The sequence below is a fragment of the Hyperolius riggenbachi genome, chromosome 3 (genome assembly GCF_040937935.1).
Source record: "Hyperolius riggenbachi isolate aHypRig1 chromosome 3, aHypRig1.pri, whole genome shotgun sequence".
Lineage (NCBI taxonomy): Eukaryota > Metazoa > Chordata > Amphibia > Anura > Hyperoliidae > Hyperolius > Hyperolius riggenbachi.
In genome coordinates this window covers 303,781,612-303,803,943 of record NC_090648.1, presented here as the reverse complement: position 1 = coordinate 303,803,943, position 22,332 = coordinate 303,781,612, and the positions used below count along the sequence as shown (strand labels likewise).

General features: G+C 40.7%; 1 protein-coding gene across 2 annotated transcripts in view; it reads left to right on the top strand.

The window, feature by feature from the left end:
• The window catches only part of SYT1 (synaptotagmin 1), a 765,091-nt gene extending 750,887 nt beyond the window's left edge, over positions 1-14,204 (top strand). For both annotated transcript variants that reach the window (XM_068276627.1, XM_068276626.1), the window contains exon 13: positions 8,929-14,204. In XM_068276627.1, coding sequence (XP_068132728.1) covers positions 8,929-9,135 — 207 coding nt within the window. In that variant the 3' untranslated portion in view covers positions 9,136-14,204. The remainder of the gene's footprint in view (positions 1-8,928) is intronic.
• Positions 14,205-22,332: the final 8,128 nt, after the last annotated feature.

The following is a 22,332-nucleotide window of genomic DNA, read 5'->3' as shown; positions in this document are numbered from 1 at the left end:
TGCTGCTATGTTCCAATGGGGCTGAACATTCCATTCTGAGTAGAGTACCATTAAAAAATGCTCAACTGACATTTGGTGTTGTGTTTAAACAGTAGTAAGTCTTATTTGAACATAAAATACAAAATAATAAGAGGTATCCCAACAAATGTTATTTGGATAAATGCAATCTAATTTAATTTGACAATTAAAGAGAAACTTTACTGAATGGGTCTGATGCAATTGTCAGACTCCCCAGCGTTAAACGCTGGTGAGTCCGATAATCGGGCAGCGATAATGTTGCCTGATCCAATTGCATTTAAGCCCTAGGATGGGTGTTAAAAAAACTCACCTGGGTGGTATTATTGCCCAGCGAGTTCTTTACACACTATCCTATTATACTTTGCCTGCCTCCGGGAAGTGATGCTTCCCGGGAGGCATGAGGTTTAGCTTAGATCTGCAAAAAGCAGGTCTAAACATGCTAACAACAATAAGGAGACCCCCAGAGCACCCCGTCGGGCCACTGCACATCTCTGACACCCTCCATGTAGCTGTGCAGGCACCCCACAGCAATTTACCTTCTGCCACTGAACACCCGTCCCCTCTCACTGCAAGCCCCATCATGTAATTACAATGTATGAGTCACTGTAATTACTCTCAAATCTCCCACCGGGGCTCCCCATTAGTCCACTGTCTGGACCATTTTCATTGGCTCAGACAGTGGACTAATGGGTAGCCCCGGTGGGAGATTCAAAGATCTTTTGCCAGAGCTCTGCGATAGAGACAGAGTAATTACAGTTACACATACACTGTAATTACCAATGAGACTTGCGGCGAGTGGTGGCGGCCGATGGGTGTACAGCGGCGGGAGGTAAATTGCTCTGGGGTGTGCAGCTTCGTGGGGAGCATTAGAGATGTGCGGCCTGACAAGGAGCTCTGGGGTCTCCTTATTAACCACTTGCCAACCAGGGGTGATTTGCCTGATCTGTGCTGCGTGGGCTCTCCAGCCCGCAGCACAGATCAGTATTATGCCAGGGCAATCAGACTTCCCCCCTTTTTTCCCCACTAAGGGGATGTCCTGCCGGGGGGGGGGGGTCTGATCGCCGCCGGCCATCTGCGTTTTGCGGGGGGGGGGGGCTCCTCAAAGCCCCCCTCCGCAGTCATTTCCGCCCTCTGCCTCCTTACCTCCCTCCCTCCCTCTCTCCGTAATGCGCAGGATGGAGTTCCGTCCTGCGCATTGAAGGATAGGCTTCCGCCTATCAGATGCCGGCAATCCCCGGCCAATCAGAGGCCGGGGATCGCCGATCTGCCCTACGGCGCTGCTGCGCAGCAGCGCCGTAAGATGTAAACAGCGGGGATTTCTTCCCCGCGTGTTTACATTTTGCCGGCGAGCCGCGAACGGCGGCTCTCCGGCTGTTCACGGAGACACCCTCCGTGAACTGACATGGAAAGGCCGCTCATGGTAACCCGCAGACGACCAGTTTACGCCAATCGGCGTTAGCTGGTCGTCAAGAGGTTAAAGGAGACTCCCAGGTGCAGTGGCAGAAGATGGCGGCAACATTCGGTGAGTGTGCACACGCATGTGTGGGGAACGAGGCCGTCAGAGTATGCGGGGCCTGGGGCGAGTGTCATATGCGGAGCCTAGAGACATATGCTGTGGATACATACACACTGTGGAAACACACACTCTGTATAGGTTAGATAGGTAGCTGCCCCGCAGTATAGATTAGATAGGTAGGTGCCTGCAGTATAGATTAGATAGGTAGGTGCCTGCAGTATAGGTTAGATAGGTAGCTGCCCCGTAGTATAGATTGGATAGGTAGCTGCCCCGCAGTATAGATTAGATAGGTAGGTGCCTGCAGTATAGATTATATAGGTAGGTGCCTGCATTATAGGTTAGATAGGTAGGTGCCTGCAGTATAGATTAGATAGGTAGGTGCCCTGCAGTATAGATTAGATAGGTAGGTGCCCTGCAGTATAGATTAGATAGGTGCCTGCAGTATAGGTTAAATAGGTAGGTGCCCCCACAGTATAGATTAGATAAGTGCCTGCAATATAGATTAGATAGGTAGCTGCCCCGCAGTATAGATTAGATAGGTACCTGCAGTATAGGTTAGATAGGTAGGTGCCCCGCAGTATAGATTAGATAGGTAGGTGCCCCGCAGTATAGATTAGATAGGTAGGTGTCCTGCAGTACAGGTTAGATAGGTAGGTGGCTGCAGCGGTGGGGAGAGCGGACATAGTAGTTAAAACTCACCTTTCTTCCTCTGATCATCGCAGCTTCCATCTCCTTCCTCTCTCAGCATCTGACGCATTGGTAACAGCACCCCCTGTGGTGACATGTGGTCACATCATCATAGGGGGCGCTGTTACCAATACATAAGATGTCGGGACAGGAAGGAGTTGGAAGCTGCAATGATCGGAGGAAGAAAGCTGAGTTTTAACTACTATGACCGCTCTCCCCACCGCCGCAGAGGGTGCGGGGCCTCTTCAGGCGCAGGGTCTGGGGCAATTGCCCCACTTGCCACCCCCAAAGGCCGGCTCTGGAGGCCATGGTGCTGAAGGACAGCACCGCAGGTTAAAACCTCACTCCCCATCGCCTGTCATATGGGAGCATCGCTCAGGATTTCGCCTGAGTCATGCTCCCTAACGATCGGCCATCATACAAGTGAAACTGGCCTAAGCCCATTTTTTGACATGTGATTTTAATTGCATGTTTCAATAAAGAGCTATCTTTTTTCATGTGCTGTGCTGCTGATTTTGGCTTTTTTGATTTGTGACCCTGGAGGGCAACAGGGACTCATCAGCTATAGCACGCCTCATCTCCATTGGAGTGCTTGGTCTAACGTCTTGTGATATAACTTAATGAATAAAATTGTTTATATTTTACAATATTCATTTAAGATTCAAGCACTTTATTGTTATTGTGTAACACAATAAAATTACTTTCATGACAGACCCACGGTGCATATACAGTGGATTGCAAAAGTATTCCACTTGGCCGAGCCGGGGACCAGGCTCACACACGTAGGGGCGGATGTGACGTCACGTCCCGGCGTCCTCCGTGGTCTGTAGTGATGGAAACCAGGACGCTCACCCGGGGAGCGATATACGGAAGTGAACTATCCAATATGCTGCTGCGGACGGAACTCCGCAGTTTGGATGGAAAAAAGAGGTGCATTCAAAGATAAAAGTACTGGGAAAGTACAATTTATTAAAACGACGCGTTTCACGAAGGCTCACCCTCCGCTTTATCAAGTACTTGATAAAGCGGAGGGTGAGCCTTCGTGAAACGCGTCGTTTTAATAAATTGTACTTTCCCAGTACTTTTATCTTTGAATGCACCTCTTTTTTCCATCCAAACTGCGGAGTTCCGTCCGCAGCAGCATATTGGATAGTTCACTTCCGTATATCGCTCCCCGGGTGAGCGTCCTGGTTTCCATCACTACAGACCACGGAGGACGCCGGGACGTGACGTCACATCCGCCCCTACGTGTGTGAGCCTGGTCCCCGGCTCGGCCAAGTGGGACGCAAGTGTGCTGAGGCTGCGTACGCTGTGCCAGCCACATCTGAATCAGGTTAGACCTGCCCAACAGCAGCGCTGTATTACGTTGGTAGAAGACTCAAAGCGCCCCTTCTTCTATATTTTTCTCTACAGTGGTTATACTGGGAGCAGCTGAGCATATTCGACAGGGGCCTGATCGCACCAAGGGGTGTCATCCACCACCCTCTCTTTGCTTGCAAAAGTATTTGGCCCCCTTGAAGTTTTCCACATTTTGTCATATTACTGCCACAAACATGAATCAATTTTATTGGAATTCCACGTGAAAGACCAATACAAAGTGGTGTACACATGAGAAGTGGAACGAAAATCATACATGATTCCAAACCTTTTTTACAAATGAATAACTGCAAAGTGGGGTGTGCGTAATTATTCAGCCCCCCTGAGTCAATACTTTGTAGAACCACCTTTTGCTGCAATTATAGCTGCCAGTCTTTTAGGGTATGTCTCTACCAGCTTTGCACATCTAGAGGCAGAAATCCTTGCCCATTCTTCTTTGCAAAACAGCTCCAGCTCAGTCAGAATAGATGGACAGTGTTTGTGAACAGCAGTTTTCAGATCTTGCCACAGATTTTCGATTGGATTTAGATCTGGACTTTGACTGGGCTATTCTAACACATGGATATGTTTTGTTTTAAACCATTCCATTGTTGCCCTGGCTTTATGTTTAGGGTCATTGTCCTGCTGGAAGGTGAACCCAGTCTCAAGTCTTTTGCAGACTCCAAGAGGTTTTCTTCCAAGATTGCCCTGTATTTGGCTCCATCCATCTTCCCATCAACTCTGACCAGCTTCCCTGTCCCTGCTGAAGAGAAGCACCCCCAGAGCATGATACTGCTACCACCATATTTGACAGTGGGGATGGTGTGTTAAGAATGATGTGCAGTGTTAGTTTTCCGCCACACATAGCGTTTTGCATTTTGGCCAAAAAGTTCAGTTTTGGTCTCATCTGACCAGAGCACCTTTTTTCACATGTTTGCTGTGTCCCCCACATGGCTTGTGACAAACTGCAAACAGGACTTCTTATGCTTTTCTGTTAACAATGGCTTTCTTTTTACCACTCTTCCATAAAGGCCGACTAATAGTTGTCCTATGGACAGATTCCCCCACCTGAGCTGTAGATCTCTGCAGTTCGTCCAGAGTCACCATGGGCCTCTTGACTGCATTTCTGATCAGTGCTCTCCTTGTTCGGCCTGTGAATTTAGGTGGACGGCCTTGTCTTGGTAGGTTTGCAGTTGTGCCATACTCCTTCCATTTCTGAATGATCGCTTGAACAGTGCTCCGTGGGATGTTCAAGGCTTTGGAAATCTTCTTGTAGCCTAAACCTGCTTTAAGTTTCTCAATAACTTTATCCCTGACCTGTCTGGTGTGTTCTTTGGACTTCATGGTGTTGTTGCTCCCAATATTCTCTTAGACAACCTCTGAGGTCGTCACAGAGCAGCTGTATTTGTAATGACATTAGATTACACACAGGTGCACTCTATTTAGTCATTAGCACTCATCAGGCAATGCCCATGGGCAGCTGACTGCACTAAGACCAAAGGGGGCTGAATAATTACGCACACCCCACTTTGCTGTTATTTATTTGTAAAAAATGTTTGGAATCATGTATGATTTTCGTTCCACTTCTCATGTGTACACCACTTTGTATTGGTCTTTCATGTGGAATTCCAATAAAATTGATTCATGTTTGTGGCAGTAATGTGACAAAATGTGAAAAACTTCAAGAGTGCCGAATACTTTTGCAAGCCACTGTAAGTAAGGAACATAGTGATAGAATAAAGGTAGAAATGGAGGAATTATACAAGTTTGCCAGGTATTTCAATTACTATTTAAACAATTAGTACACAGTATTCATTATTTTCAAGAGGATTCAGTTTAACAAGTTTATGGCAGATAATCAGGTTTTCAGTCTGTTTGTGTGTATGCTGATTAACCTAAAATGTCTACCTGATGGAAGGAGTTCAAACAAGGCGTTTCCAGGGTGGGTGTCGTCCTTGGTAACGTTTTGGGCCCTTGTTATACAGCAGGTCTTATACAAGAGTTTAAGTAATGGTAGTTCAGTGCCAATAATGACCTCTGCTGTTTTGACAACTCACTGCAGGGCTTCTCTACCAGCCTTGGTGCAGCTGTTGTACCAGGCTGTCATGCAGTTGATCAAGACGCTTTCTATAGTACTGTAGAAATTAACTAGCAGCTTCTGTGGAAGGTTAGCGTTCCTTAACTTTCTCAAAAAGTAGAGGCGTTGTTGTGCTTTGCAAAATACAGCAAAAGCATTGTCAGCCCAGAACAGGTCTTCTGTGATAGCCTCTGCATTGACGTTATCAGTATGTGATTGGTGTTTTTGGTGATCCTGAAGTCCAGAATAACTTATTTGATCTTTTTTGTATTTAATAACAGAATGTTCACTTGTTGTATGTCTCAAAGCAAGCAGCCAACATCTGGTATCCCAGAAGGCTCTAGGGCGGAAGGCTGCATAGTAACATAGCCTAGGTTAAACATCACTGGGAAAACAGGGTTACATACCAATATACAGCAATACATAGAAATGAAAAGTGTTTCTGCTGCTGCAACCCGGATAACCCATATAAAATTGTTTATCCTGAACAACGTGTTACATACTATATGTCTTATGTGCCTCTTCAATTTACTTAAGTATAATTAGCCTGTTATGAAAGATATCTTGTGCCCTGATGTCAGGAAGTACACATTGGCCCAGTTCCAAGCTGTATACCGTTTGCATTAAATGTGCATGAAAGTCAGAATTATTTGCATCGCATGGACAATCTCTAATATTATGCCTGACTTAGTGATGCTCTGCTTTTAAAGACTAACCCAAAACTTTTGTGCTGCTGTTTAACACTAAAAATTAGTCCTTTCCCCTAAACCCAGCATACTCACCTATTGGGGTCCTCAATTTGAAGGGTGAGATTACCGTGCTTTCAGATGACTAGGCTGTCCCTTCCACGCACGTGTCTGGTTACTGGTACTTCAGAAGTCAAGTCTGTTGCCTAGCCCCCAACTGCCTACAGAAGAGAGAGGTTGACAAGTAGGTCGACCAGCCTCCTCTCATAAACTTTCCCACTCCCCCACCCTCCTCATTCCCCCTACCACAGTGCTCCATGGCATATACCACAAACTTTATTACTGATGTCATGCTCCTTCTAATGCAAAATAAGAGGGAAAAGTGACAATTATTATCCCTACCCCTTCCATATCATGCCTGAAGAAGGTAATTGGATAGTGAGAAAGAAAATAATGGCCACTATTGAGAGCTCCACATGGGATGAGGTGGGGGGTTACTGATGGTCAGCCCTCTGAAAGTGTTTGTGTGTTTCCGGGTTGGGGGGTTGCACACACACGATTTTGTTGAGCCTCACAGAATAATTGGCTTTACTACATTGTTGAAGGTATTCTACAAAAAAAGTTGTGATATGACCGTGGAAAAGTGTTATATTGCATCTTTATACACCGGAAAAAGCAGAGTTTCATCTGATTCTGTTTTTTTTGTTATTATTTAAATATGTTAATTGCTTTTTGCATGTTTCACCTTTATAAACAGGCTGTTCTTTATTTGTACTCTGTGTACATTATGCACAATCTTTACGTTCAAGAATATGCCTGCTCAGTACGTAGCATGTATACCAGAGCTTAGTGTTTCACAAATGCAAAATTGCATTGAATAAGCCACAAACACAAACCAATGAAACAAAATTAAAAGTCATAGTTGGAGATGGTAAATATTTTAAAAAATAAAGCAAATTTTAGCCAAAGTTTTTGCCAAGACTAGATGTGGTTAACAAGATGCTAATTATTCTACCCTGCAAGCAAATATAATGCAAAATGTATGCAGCTTAGGGCTGATTCACACTACAAGAGCTTTTTAAATGCCAAAGATTTTAAAAGCTCTTGCTAATGCAATGCTATGGGGGATTTTTACAAAATCACATCGCTGCAGTTGGAACACTCACATAGGATAACATTAGCAAGAGCTTTTAAAATCACAAAGCTCCTGTAGTGTGAACGATTGTTTAAAGCTGGCAATTCCCAATTACAATAGCACAGGAATTGCATTTGATTGGGCCAGTTTAAAGCTGCATACAATTTGCATTACATTTGCATGCAAGCCAGAATGATTACCACCTCATTGACCATGTCTAGCCATGATCTAAACTTCAACTTTTTTTTTTATTTATAGTTTCAGCTGAAGTGGTGAAGTGTTAAGAGCAAGAGCCAGAGTTTATTGCCATTCATGTGCACAATGGAAATATTTTCTCATTTTCTATGCTGTAAACTGAACTTCCTTTTTACCCTTTATGAAATGTATTTTTCATACCAACCACCCAGAACATTAAAACCACTGATGGGTGACATGAATAACATAGATCATTTCATCTCTCAAGGAGTGGAATATATTAGACAGTAACTTTATAGTCCGATCTTATAAGTTATGTGTTTGAGAGAAGGCTAGTATATCTGGTCCAATCACACAGAAGATCTAAGTTCTGAAGCACAAAATGATGAAAAAAATTAATTTTGTCAGAATGTACTGTGCATCTCAGCTTCCTGCGAACAGTCAGGTTGCCCATACTTATATCTGTAGACCTCCAGAAGGGCCTACAGTGGGGATTTGAGCCTCAAACCTTGACCATGGAGCAACAAAAGAGTTTGTCCTGGGATGATGAATCAGAGTTTCTCTGCCTTGCAAATTCCCTAGATCTCAAACAATACAACTAAAATCTATAGAATAAATCCAATTTGAGAAAGCCTCAACTCAGTCACAATCTGCAAGACTTTCTATTGTTAACATTTTGGTGCAAGATACCACAGAACACCTTCTAAGGTCTTGTGGAGTCCATGCCCCAATAGGTCAGAGTTGTTTTGGCAGCACAAAGGAACCTATGCAAGAATAAAGAGGCCAGCTGGATATAGCGTACTGGAAAGGCTGTTACCTGTGATGTAGGATTTGAACCCTTTGAGAGTTTAAATTCCGGCTCAAGCCAGTATGTTAAACAGTAAGCAGTCTTTGGGCAAGACTCCCTAATGATCCTGCTCACCCCTGGAGCACATCTTTAGTGGCTGCAGTTCTGGAGCTTTGAGTCCACCAGGAGTAAATCCTGATATAAATGTTTCTAGAAGCCAAAATGAGTATAAAAAATAAAACAAATAAATGCTTAGCAGGAAATCACCATAACATAGTGTAAATGAAAATCCCCCAACCTGCACACAGAATGACAAAAAAAAAAAGAAACCCAAAAGAGGTATAAAGCTTCCCCACTCTATCTAAAATGTGTTTTGTCTTTAACTTATTCAGTGATCAGCCATTCTAAATACTGTTAGACAAAAGGTATATGTATATTCTCACCTTTGTCTTTTCACTCCTTTTTTTGCAGAAAGTGCAAGTTGTTGTGACAGTTTTGGACTATGACAAGATTGGAAAAAATGATGCCATTGGAAAGGTGTTTGTGGGATACAACTGCACTGGTGCTGAGCTGCGGCACTGGTCAGACATGTTGGCCAACCCACGACGACCCATTGCACAGTGGCACACTTTACAACCTGAGGAGGAAGTAGATGTAATGCTAGGATGTAAGAAATAAAACATTCTCTCTACAACTGCCCACATAGTGCTCTTTAGCCAGTACATGTAAATACCTCAGTAGTATGGGTCCTTTCATGTCTTTCCATGCATTCCTGACCTAGGTTATTTGTAAATTCATTTTATTTGCACAAATTTTAAATGTCCTTACTTCCCTCCAAAAGGAACCCTATTGTGCGCCACAAAACTGCCCTCTTACTCTTCTTTTAAGCAATATGATGTGTAGATAGAGCATGATTCAATTTGTTATTATCACACTCTTGTACATAACAGTATGCCAACATTGATTTCTAGTCTGTGTATTTGTATGTCGTAAGAGTTTCTTATTCTGTGTATACTTTGATGTTTTTAATAAGATGTTCTATTTTAAACAATGTAAATTGACTAAATAGAGAAGAGCTGATAATATATTACAGGTTTTAACTATTGTATCGTCCGCATTCCAGGAGAAATTCCAACTTACAGGGCACTAGAAGAGTTGCACTGACATCTTAAAGGACAACTTAAATCTGAGGTTGACCAGATACATGAAATGATCACTAGATGGGCAACCTTCCACCATTCCAAGTTCGTATTTGCGTAGATTAGAGTCAGGAGCAACAAGCTCGATCAGGTTAACTAAATTCGTGATTGTCCTCAACAGATCTGGTCAATAGATGCCAAGCTATTGGTGTATATACATTAACAGGTTGTAGGAGAGAAAAAAATCTGTTCGTTAGATCTTTAGATCTGAGTGAAGGTTTCACTCTAAGATTAACCTCAACATTCCTTGATAATTGCTTCTGTATAAAGCAACTGTCACTCATTTCTGTAAATTATAGCTATAGATAGAGTGTACATCCTGGTATTTATCCTTGTGTTTTCACATGCCATATTTCATATATGTGTGTGTGTGCGTGTGCGTGTGTGTGTGCGCGTGTGTATGTTAAAAAAAAAAAAAAACCTTGTTACATTGATGGATTGTGAGGCATACTGAACATTGCTGAAAACCATTGTGCAATGAACACAGTCATCTACATTGTCATAGTTAATGAACAGTATTGTGACCCTCTATAAATATATATATATAAAGACTAAACTAATTTAGCCATAATTCTGAATGCACTTCAAGTAAGCCAAAACAGCTAGTGACCTTTTTTATATATATATACTATTTGTATAATGAGTTTTAATTTGTCCTTTAAAAATGGTATAAAACAAAGAACAAGTGCTAGCAAACTGGAGCACCCTCTTGTGTATACTAGATGTTCATTTCAGGAGGAGTTTTTAAATGTTTTCAATGTTATTATGTAGTAAATGGCACTATTATGAAGCTATTAGTCATTCCATACAAGTCTTAAATGACTGCTCTGTGTATCACTGTGACTGCCGTGTGTGCTTAGATGAAACTTAGTTCTCTCAGTGAATAGCAATCAATTAATTCTATAGTGATATTGTATACTGATACTGCCATTTCTTTCTACTGCACTGTTGCAGGAGAGCATAGCACAAACAGGTTACTACGGACCAATTAGAAACTGGGAGCTATGCTGGGTCTTGGTCATAGAACAGGTAGATCACACAGCAATGTATTGAGCACTGTGCAATATAATCCATAAATTATCTCTATATATTGTTATAAATACTATATGAATATCAATAATAAATAGCGTAGACTATATCCTTTATACATATCATTCAGTAAATATACCTTGGACAGTGGCACAAAATATGATTCGTTCATTTCTCTGCACAGAATGTGAATAGGACACTTTGGTCTTTTTATAAGTTACTATGGTGAAGGAGAATTAAGAATAAAATAGAGGTTATAGGCCTAATTTTGCTTTCCCTAATCACTAATGACATTTAAAGGATACCTTAGTCCTGATTAAAATATAAAAATGATACCCTGTGTGTGTGGGGGGAGGTGCGCATAGGCTTACCGCACCTCCCATGGCCCGGCGTCTGCCTCCGTTCACCCACATTGCCTCCCGTTATCTTCTTCCTGGTCGGAGTGGTTGGCGACCTTTGCCCCAGAAATACTGTGCTGCCCATACGAATGGTGACCTCTTGGGGTGGCTTGTGACCGTGCAAGCCTGCACGATGATGTACCCAGTGTGCACAAGCTGCCTTCACAGTATTTCCTGGGCAACAGTCGCCAACCACTCTGACCAGGAAGAGGATAACGGGAACCAATGTGGGCAAATGGAGGCAGATGCTGGGCCACGGAAGTTGCGGTAAACCTATGCGCACCTCCACATACATACACACAGTGTCATTTTTGATTTTGATAAGGACTAAGGTATCCTTTAAACCAGATCTTAAAGTCTAAATCTGATTTGTGGCTTTGGAGAGATAAGTATGGTAAAAGGGTCTATAGCCTCTAGTTTTATCTATTTACTTTTTTACAAGTGATGTCAGGGAAAAGATTAGCAAACATTCCAACATATTTTACTGCGAAAGTAAAATGTACACTTTTTAATTTTAGGAATTGGTATTACTGAACATCAGCAATGTCGCATGTGATTGTAATAAGTTTCTGACAGATTTTGATATAAAACTGTACAACGTGTCAGAGATTGTCTTACTGCAAACCAGTGTTGGGCACCAACTGACCATCAGGCCATTGATGAATCACATACTCTAACTTACACCGTGAGCCACATTCTGTCACATCCTGTTGAGACGTGTAGTTCCTCGACAGCTGATGAGACTTAAGGAGGTTAAAGCTGTTTCAAACAGTAAAATTAAGGAACCCTTAGAAGGAGATTATTTTTTTAATTATTATTATTTTAATGTTCCTGTAAGGTTATGTACACACTAGTACAGTAATAATGCAACATTATTCGCTTTGTGATCAAGGATTAGGAGGTTTATTCAAGAAAAAAAAGGGAAAAAAAGGACATTGGTCAGTACAGCAGTGAATGAGAAAACATATTCCAGTCATGTTCCAAAAGTAACTTGAAGAGGCAAAGCCCTCTGACAAAGCAGGGAAACCCAGCTGTCAGGCTGCCCTGCCACTCCTTAAAGGATACCCAAAGTGACATGTGGCATTATAAGATAGACATGTATATGTATAGTGCCTAGCACACAAATAACTATGCTATGCTTTTTTTCTTTCTCTGCCTGAAAGCGTTAAATATCAGGTATGTAAGTGGCTGACTCAGTCTTGACCTCAGACAGGAAGTGACTACAGTGTGTCCCTCACTGATAAGAAATTCCCCTTTTTATCTCTTTCCTGCTCGCAGAATCCATTTTCTGCTAGGAAAGGGTTTTATAGTTGGAATTTCTTATCAGTGAGGGTCACACTGTAGTCACTTATTGACAGGACTGAGTCAGCCACTTACATACCTGATATTTAACTCTTTCAGACAGAGAAAGAAAAAAAGGAAGACAGCATAGTTATTTGTGTGCTAGGCACTGCACATACACATGTCTATCTCATCATGTCCCATGTCACTTCAGGTATCCTTAAATTGCTGTAACTGGTGTACCTTTTGGATTAAAGCACTGAAGCATCGACACGCTGGTGCCCGGCGTCACTTTGTCTCTTCAAGTTACTTTTGGAATCTGGTTAAACCGAGAGCACAGTGTGACTTCAGCATCCTCTGTGACTTGTTGACAGTCTGTTTTGTGTGCCGATCATTCCTGTATCTCCCTCTAAAGAATATTCCAGTCATGTGGCTTAAGTACACTGAAGTCTTATTTTTTTTCCTTTAAAAACAGTTACTATAAAAAAGAGGAAATCCAAGTGACATGTTTTACTAGTAGAATGGATGCAGGGAAACAACTTCTTCAACAAGCATTTTACAAGTTCCTCCTCACTTCCTGTCCATGTGACTTCCTGGGCTCTGTTTTGAGCATAACCACCAGTTTCACTTCTCTAAACAGCAATCTATTGTATAAATCATGGTTTGCATCCCATACGTGCTGGGGGCTAGGCCACTGGTCCGCTCCATATAATAATGCAGAAACAATCATCTATGCTAACAGCAGGGCATTGGATGTCATCAGAGCAGCAAGAGAGGTAGAATCTTCTCAGTGGGTCCACAGAAAATAAAATTAGCTGAAGTTGTAACCTTCCTCTGTTCTATGTAAAATCATCGCTAAATTCATGTTAGGGTTTTGCTTTGAAGCAGATTATCAACATCATTGCCTTTGCTCTTTTTTATTGAATAAGCCAAATACTATATCCAAATATCTTGAATGATGATGACATATTTATTGTAAACTTCACTATGAATATATGTGGTCATATTTCTAGAGCTGCCATTAGTTACAGGCAAATTAATACATACACCTTCTATGGTCTCTAGTTCAAGTAATTGCATATAGTCCAACAATGAACAGACTGCAGTCAGCATCACAAACAAATTCTCCTTACAGTGACTACATGGACCACATAGTGTGTGTACATATCCCACAAGTGTACAAACTGCAAACCTGTATGGTGCAGTCTAAAAAGCCAGACAAGTATGAATATATATATATATATATATATATATATATATATATATATATATATATATATATATATATACGCACACAAAGTTAACCATACTAGTTCAGCTTATTTTATTGTTTTTCAGCATATGTATGTGTATTGACAAATATGCTCAAGCTGCAGGTTTGCATCCATTATGGAGCATAGATTTGATGCGTTCCTATAGTAATGCTTAGGTTTATCATAAGGCAGTACTTTGCATCAGTCCTTGAACCTGCTATTTGATCAATATATAGTTTACTCCATACAAAAAAGCCACATCTACCTTCTGGACAAAGCTGTGTAAAGTATTAGAATCTGATGCTGTAGAATCCTAGTTGCCTTTGTCTATACTTACTGCCTGCTTGAGTGTTTCTATGTGTGAGTTTTTCTCTTGTAACTGGTAGAAATGTTCGGGTGTTTTCTCCTGCCATATTGCTCGTAACCCGCGAGCTAACAAAGTTTGCTGTGTATACCTTCATTTCTGATGAAGTGGTTACAGTTTAGTTTCACTTTTGTGTAGTGATTCCCACAGTAGAGTTTTCAGGTCATTGTTAAAAACCTTGACATAGTCAGCAAATATTCAATAAAAATATTTTATTTCCTGATTTTGGTCTCTGACTCTTTAATTAACCTGTTTGTATGATCTGCTACATAATACTGCTAGAAGCACCTTAGCCATGCTTGCTGTACATGCAGACACCTGTATTGAACTGAAAAAAAATAAAGTTTCCCTCGCAATGTGTTGTCCATAGTCTTTCATGAAACTATTTTACCTAATATGGTTGTACATTATAGTAGGCAAGCAATTCTCACGATTTTAAGCTGTTTTTAAATCATTTACTTTGGGGTGCATACTCCCTTCCAACAGCTGGACTGCAAAGCTAGCAAACAAACCAATGCTGGTCATACACTGGCAGATTGACCTGGCAGGTTTTATTAGCTCAGCCAAAATGTACGTACAATGCAGATGGTTTACTGAAACTTTAACCACTTCTGCCTAAGTGGACGAATATATTTGTCCAGCAGGAGTTGCTTAGCAGCAATCTTGATGGATATATTCGTCCAGCAGTGTTGCAGTGGGTGCGCGCTCATTCCCAGCAGGTGCACACTTGGTCCAGGCCACTATTACAGGGGAACAAATGTGGAAGAGGAACGAGTGTTCCCCTGAGGCAACCGATTCCCTGTGAATGAATCAACATGCCTTAAATCGTGAGGCATGTTGATTCTTAAAACCGCAAGTGAAAGAATGTAGAAAAAAAAAAATATATATATATATATATATCATACACTTCCTCGTAACTTCCAGGATAGTGTACAGTGCAATCTAGTGGCCAGTATTCCAAGAAAAAGTAGATAGCGTGCACCTTCCGTCTTAAATAGATGGTTTAATGGCCAAAAAAATGACAGTTCATTCAAATGTGCAAGCAAAATGTCATTTCCATCAAACAATGACACCCCCTGTTGGGGCAAACAATGCCAGGCAAATCTTATGTGACCGGCGGTGGCAGGGATGTGAGAGTTGGAGGTGGGTGGAGGCTGTGGTGGTGGAGCGACGGCCGTTTCGCGTCTGTCTGACGCTTGGTCACGCGAACCACTGTTCAACTCCAACTCTCACATCCCTGCCACCGCCGGTCACGTAAGATTTGCCTGGCATTGTTTGCCCCAACAGGGGGTGTCATTGTTTGATGGAAATGACATTTTGCTTGCACATTTGAATGAACTGTCATTTTTTTGGCCATTAAACCATCTATTTAAGACGGAAGGTGCACGCTATCTACTTTTTCTTGGAATACTGAATACTGATGTGTCTTTCTACTGTGTAAAGCTGTGCACACGTCTGCAATGCGATCTGACAGAAAACGCAAGCTCATAGGTGCAGGGAATTGAAACATTGTATATTGCTAAGTGTCATTCATATACTGCTCTGCTCCAATCAAACCTTACCCCATTTTTATGGGATGTGCCAAACACTTGTATTTTTTCACCTTATGCAACGAGCAATCTAGTGGCCAAAATGTAATATTCCATTTAAAATAATAAAAATATATGCATTTAATATTTAATAAAACCATATTAAACCCCCCACCTCCCCCGTAGCTGAAAAAATGTAACATGTAAAAAAAATGACAGTTAATAAAAATACATAAATTGTTACCTTAGGGAGTGAACTTTTTTAATATGTACTGTATGTTACTGTGATTGTTTGCCTATATGGGCTTGTAAGTAGTGATGGACGCAAAACTGAAAAAAAATGCACCTTTATTTCCAAATAAAATATTGTCGCCATATATTGTTCTAGGGAAATATTTTAAACATTGCAATAACAGGGACAAATGGGCAAATAAAATGTGTGGGGTTTATGCACAGTAGAACATTTTATATTACAACTATAATGGCAGAAAACTGAGAAATAATTATTTTTTTCAATTTTCTTATATTAATCCCGTTAGAATGCATTTAGAATAAAATAATTCTTAGCTAAAGGTACCATCCAAAGAAAGCTTAATTGGTGGCATAAAAACAAGATATAGATAATTTAGGTGTGATAAGAAGTGATAAAATTATGAGTGAATGAATGGGAGGAGCGCTGACAGGGGAAAATTGCTTCCATCCTTAAGGTGAAAACACCTGTGGGCTGAAGTGGTTAATGTGTTGATTTCAAGCAAAATAAAAGTTGTGCTTGAAAAGCAAAAAACAAAAACAAAAGTTGAAACAAAAATGTTTGATGGAATGATTTCAAACATGCAGCCAGGTGGCGAGACAGTAAGAAATATGATGTTCTCTGCAAATTATAGAATGTTTAATATTCTTTACTGCACATTTAATAAAAAAAAATTAAAATAAAATACATGCATTTAAGATGAACATTTGTCCCAGAGACTAATTCCCTGTAAATTAGATGATTTTTTTTCTATGTAGCGGTCACATACAATTGGTACAACAAATATAACTTGTTTTGGACTCGCCTATCTCCTTATCGGAGATTCTCAAGGTTTTATTTATTTTCAAAAGCATTTACTACAGCAATTGCTCAGATCAACTGCCAAAATATTGTGCAAATGATTACAGAGGCAAAGGGTGGGGTGGGAGAGAGGACAACAACGATTTGATTTGGGGGACAGTAACTGCATTGGAGGACACACTTTTTTAGCCCACTGACACCAACGAATGTTATAACACTAATGTTATAACAACGAATGTTTTACACACTTTTGTTATACACCACTAAATTGGGGGATGGTGGCTGCATTGGGGGACATGTACTGCATGGGGAGCACACTTTTTAATAGCTTACTTGCAGCAATGATTAGGGGATGGCGGCTGCACTATGTGTGCGTCTCTGGGAGGAGGCTCAAATCACTGCATATTTCATATGAGGGAGTGATTGCAACATTTCATATGTGGGGTATTCACTCCATTTCATGTTTGTGGGTGATTGTTGTTTTTCATATGTGGGGTATTCACTGCATTGCATATGTATGTGAAGGTAATTATTGCAATTTATATGTGGCTGCAATTTCTTTTGTGGGAGTAATTGTTGCATTTGATATGTGGGGATAATTCCTTGTGTTCAATATGTGGGGTTGATTGTTGAACCCCCTTTGAGGAGATGGACTACTCCGTGCATTTTACTCTGGAAGAAATGTACATCTTATATCTTTGTATTTTAACATTTACAATTGTCCATGATGATTAACAGCACTGTTGGAAAATTTTCAGTAGTGCCAGAGATTGGATCAGATTTCATAAGACAAAGTGGAAGCTATTAAAATGAGGTGAGCTTTCCTAATGGTCATTGAAACCAGGGATGGTCTAATTTCTGTGGAAACATTTTCTTTTGTTATTTTTGTTAATAAGGTTAGTTAATTTAATATATATATATATGTTTTTTTCACAAACATTTGAATAATTTGCAGATGTACGCTATTATGCGTACATCCACAATACACTTCCAATTTATCTGATTGCCCAAATACTTCAGAGGTATTGGACCAATCAGTGAAAAAGATTACCGTAGAAATCGGAATACCTAGTATTCTAGAATTGTGACTGGTCTAAAATTACAGTGGTAATCCAATTTCCAAGGTAAACATTTTGTAATAATAATAATTACATATTAAGTATCCCTTTAAAATAGCTCATGACTTGGCAAAATGTGCATCTATTTGAATTGTAGCTTTTTAAAAAAAGAAAATCATTAGGTCATGCATTTTGTTTCTGAATGTAACCTTTCACGAACTTTGTAATCACAGGCTTTGTTTATGATGTTCAACTTTTATTCAAGATCATTTCAAGAAGGTCAGCAAAGGCAGCTCTATTGTTTTCATGCAAAAAAACATGGCAGGAGCTCAGCTTTATTGACAGAAATATCCTCTTTATTTGGTTTTAGGCTGGCAGTACAAGAATCAAAACCAGAGCACAATGTTTTTGACCAGGGCAGTTGGCCTGGTACATTGTACTCTGGCTGTGACTGCTATAACGCCACCATAAACCAGACAAAAAGAATATTCCCCTTTCTCCGAAACCCAGCTGCATTTTCTACATATGAATGGATAAAAGGTGAGATGGGGGTTAAAGAGCTGCTGATTGAAGATTGTATTTTAAACATTTATTAGGGTTTCCAGCAGACCAAATGAAACAAAATGATTCTCACAGCTCCCATACAGCAATTTCACTAGCTGCTAATTACGAATAAACTGAATTGAAGAGAGTCTGCAGCCAAAAAACTTTTTTTTTTACAGGCTATTTATCTTCAGCAATATTAGTAGACCTGAAATGACGCATTCCAATGGCAGAACAAGGTTTTATTACCCCCCAAATCCCCATGGCAAAATGTGGGCAGCGCTTCCTGGTAGAGGCAGAGCTTAGCGATGTAGCTCTGCCTCTACTGGAGTCAATCACCGCTGATCGCCCCCTCTCCCTGCCCCTCTCAGTCTTTCTTCACTGAGAGGGGTGGGGAGAGGCGGAGATCCACACAGAGATTGACTTCAGTAGAGGCAGAGCTACAGCACTAAGCTCTGCCTCCCCGGGCAGCAAAATCCACGACTTTGAAAGTCGTGGATGTTTGCCCCGGGATTTGGGGGGTATAAAACCCTCGTTTTGCTGTGGGAATGCAATGTTTCAGGTCTACTCATACTGCTTAAGATAAATAGAAAGTAAAAAGATGATTTTATAATGGCTTCAGAGTCTCAAGTCTCAAGTATGTAATGAGCAAACATGTGACTGCAGTAATTCTCTGCTTTTCCTTCCTGGGCTTTGTGGCAAGGGAAAATAGCATGGAAGTGCAGTACTCACTCCTATAGGGCACTGTAAAGAGGTTACATGGGGCCCTGAATATGAGCCTGAGATACAGAAAATCTTCTCCCTGAAGTCACTTGATTTAATTCTAAAGCCAATAAAGAGCATTTAAAGTGTGACGTGACATGACGAGATTTACATGTGTATGTACAGTGTCAAGCATACATCATACATAACAAGTCTGTGTTCTTTTTTTTTTCTTTTACTGCCTGAAAGAGTTAACCATTCAGGCATGCGGAATCCTTACTGATAAGGAATTACAGCCATAAAACTCTTTCCTGGCATCAGAAGCTCCTCCGGGAGTCAGAAGCTGTTCTCTCAGCTTCTGACTCCCGAAGGAAATTTGAGCTCTCTGAGACACAGAAAGACTATGTCATTGAGCAGAGAGAAAACAATAAAGCTACTTTTTGAAGTTTTTAAACATAACAAAAAATTGTGGAATATCTTAAAAAGTCATTTTAGGAGTAGTATAGATACAATTGTTTATCTTATCTGTTTATTTTAACTTAAAGAGGAACTCCAGTGAAAATAATTTAATATAAAAAGGTGCTTAATTTTTACAATAATTATGTATACATGATTTAGTCAGAGTTTGCTCATTGTAAAATCTTTCCTCTCCCAGATTCACATTCTGACATGTATTACATGGTGACATTGTTACTGTGGGCAGATTATGTAGCTGTTCTGGCTTTAACAGACAGCTATAAACAGCCATTTCCTGTGTGTGTCATTGTTACATTGTGGCAGTTTGCCCAGAGTACCGTACGGTACCAGAGCCTCTTGTGGGAGGGGTTTCAGCACAAAATCAGTCATACAGCGCCCCCTGATGGTCTGTTTGTGAAAATCATTATATTTTTCATGTAAAAGTGGGTATCAGCTACTGATTGGGATAAAGTTCAATTCTTGGTCGGAGTTTCTCTTTAAGGTTCACTTTAACTCTTGTTTTGTTTTTGCTGCAAATTAATATGTGATGATTACAAGAAAATGCAGATTAGCACTGTAAGGAGTCCTAGACTACAATACATACATTACACGATACATACATAGACATATGACTATGGTAGGGATTAGATGGTGAGCCCCTGTGAGGGACAGTTAAGTGACAAGACAATATACTCTGTACAGCACTGCGTAAGATGTCAGCACTATATAAATAATAAAAATAATAATAACTTTACACCATATAATCACATTTAGTGGCTTAATAACTGTCATCCTGGACAAGGGTGGGATCTCAAACAATGGATTGTAAAGGGACAGTCACAGACAGCACCTTTGTATTTCATTTCGAATAGAATGGGAAAGCATTAGAATGTATTTTATTGCTGTCTGTCACCAACTGCAGAAAGTAAAGTTAGATCTCTCCCCTGGGGACAAAGACAGCAATGAAAACATTTTATTTAGGTAGCATGAAAAAGTGATGCATCTGGAGGATTTTTTCTTAATTGTCATCAGACAACAACGAAAATTCACAAACACGTCAATAATGAAAAATTAGATTGAATATAATATTAGATTTCAACAATTCTCTGCGCCTACTAATAATTGGAACTGCCACTGATTAAAGTAAGCACTTTTAATAAAAATGATAAAAAACAAATCTCAATGTTAGAATTCAGAATGATAATAAATAAACAGTAAAATCATATTGCACACCTCTTCGCAGTCTCACATACTCTGCATATGCAGTGCCTTTCGTGACAAATAAGCCTCATGCATCAAACATCCACAACTAGATCTGAACCTAGACAAAAGCCAGCACCATGAATAGTGAACTATCCAGAGCTGCTCGTATATGCCCAAATATCAGCTCCTGGCGGGTGCCTCAATGAAACAAGCCTAATGTCCAACAGTGCAGCGCTGCAATAGTGATGCACCTCTCCACAAAGCAGATCATCCGCTTCAACATAAATTGGTTGGTAAACCTCTGATCCGGAGGTTTTTTTGCAGTTTTAGAGTGTAATGTATCAATCTGTACGTAAGTTTGGCATGTACTCTAAAGCGTCATTCATTTCACGATAGCCAAGTCTGTTTATATAGACTCCGTGGTTGAGTAGTCTATTGACTCACGTGTCCCACCAGGTCCGGAGAGATAGAGGGTTCCGTAAGTGTGATACTGGTTGCGGCTTGCATACTCCTGGGTTCCGGCCGTGAACACTATGGAGATTGGTGCCGCTGTAAGTCCAGAGCCGCCGTTCGAGCGGGCGGAAATCCTTCGGTGACGTCACCACAGTTAGAGGACCAATCAGAGCCAACTAGTTTCAACAGGCACGCCTGTCTTCTTCAGGGCATCTCCCGATTGGTCCCTGGACTCCTTCACTTATCTTGGTAGCTCCACCCTCCTCTTCCATCTTGGCCACGCTGATAGGAGCTTGCGCTAGGCATTGTGTGGAGATACATTGTTTACCATTTCCCCCGTTCTCCAATAGACGATACTCTCAGAAGGCAAAAAGTTCAATGTCGTTGTTTAACCCTCTTGGTGCTAGGCTATTTAAAAGAAAAATCCATTCCGTTTCTTTTTTCGACATTTTTTTAATGAAATCACCCCCCCTCCATTCTTTCTCTACTTGGCATATGGCATAAAATTTAAAAGACCGTAAGCTTCCACCATGCTTCTCCATAAAATGTTTACTTAGTGGATATTTAACATTACCCCCCTTGATGTTATTAATATGCTCCCCAAGTCTAGATAGCAACTTCCTTTTGGTCCTACCCACATATTGCTTCTGACACCCGCACTCTATTACATATATTACACCCATACTCATACAATTTAAATTGGCATTTATTTTAAATTCCTCACAAGTTGCGCAAGATTTAAAGCTATACATAGGACTCACATGGCCTGTGCTTCTGCACGGAATACAAAATCCACACCTCCTGAAGGACCCCCTTAGCACTTTTTTATCCAATCGTGGTACGGTGGGAGCAATCATATTTTTAATGTTTGATGCCTTGCTGAATGTAAATCGCGGTTTGTCAGGTAAAATCCCGTTTAAGGTCTTATCTTGCTGCAAGATGGACCAATATCTACCCACAATTTGCTTCACCTTACTGGACTGTTGTGTATACTGCATCTTGATACTAACTGGAGGGGAAGTGGGGTGCCTATTTTTGGGGATCAAAAGGTCCTCTCTTTTGTAATTCCTAACTTCCTCCTCTATCTTAACTAATGTGGACTCTTCGTACTTCCTCTCTAGGAACCTACTTTTTAAAGTCATAGCTTGTTCGTTAAAATCCTGTATATCGGAACAGTTTCTACGCACCCTCATATATTGGCTCTTGGGAATGTTAGCCAGCCATTTGATCATATGGCAACTATCTAAATAGATAAAACTATTACAGTCTACCTTTTTGAAAAAGGTTTTAGTTTTAATTTCACTGCCTTCTACCTTTAAATTTAAATCTAAAAAATTGACCTCACTTTGGCTGTAC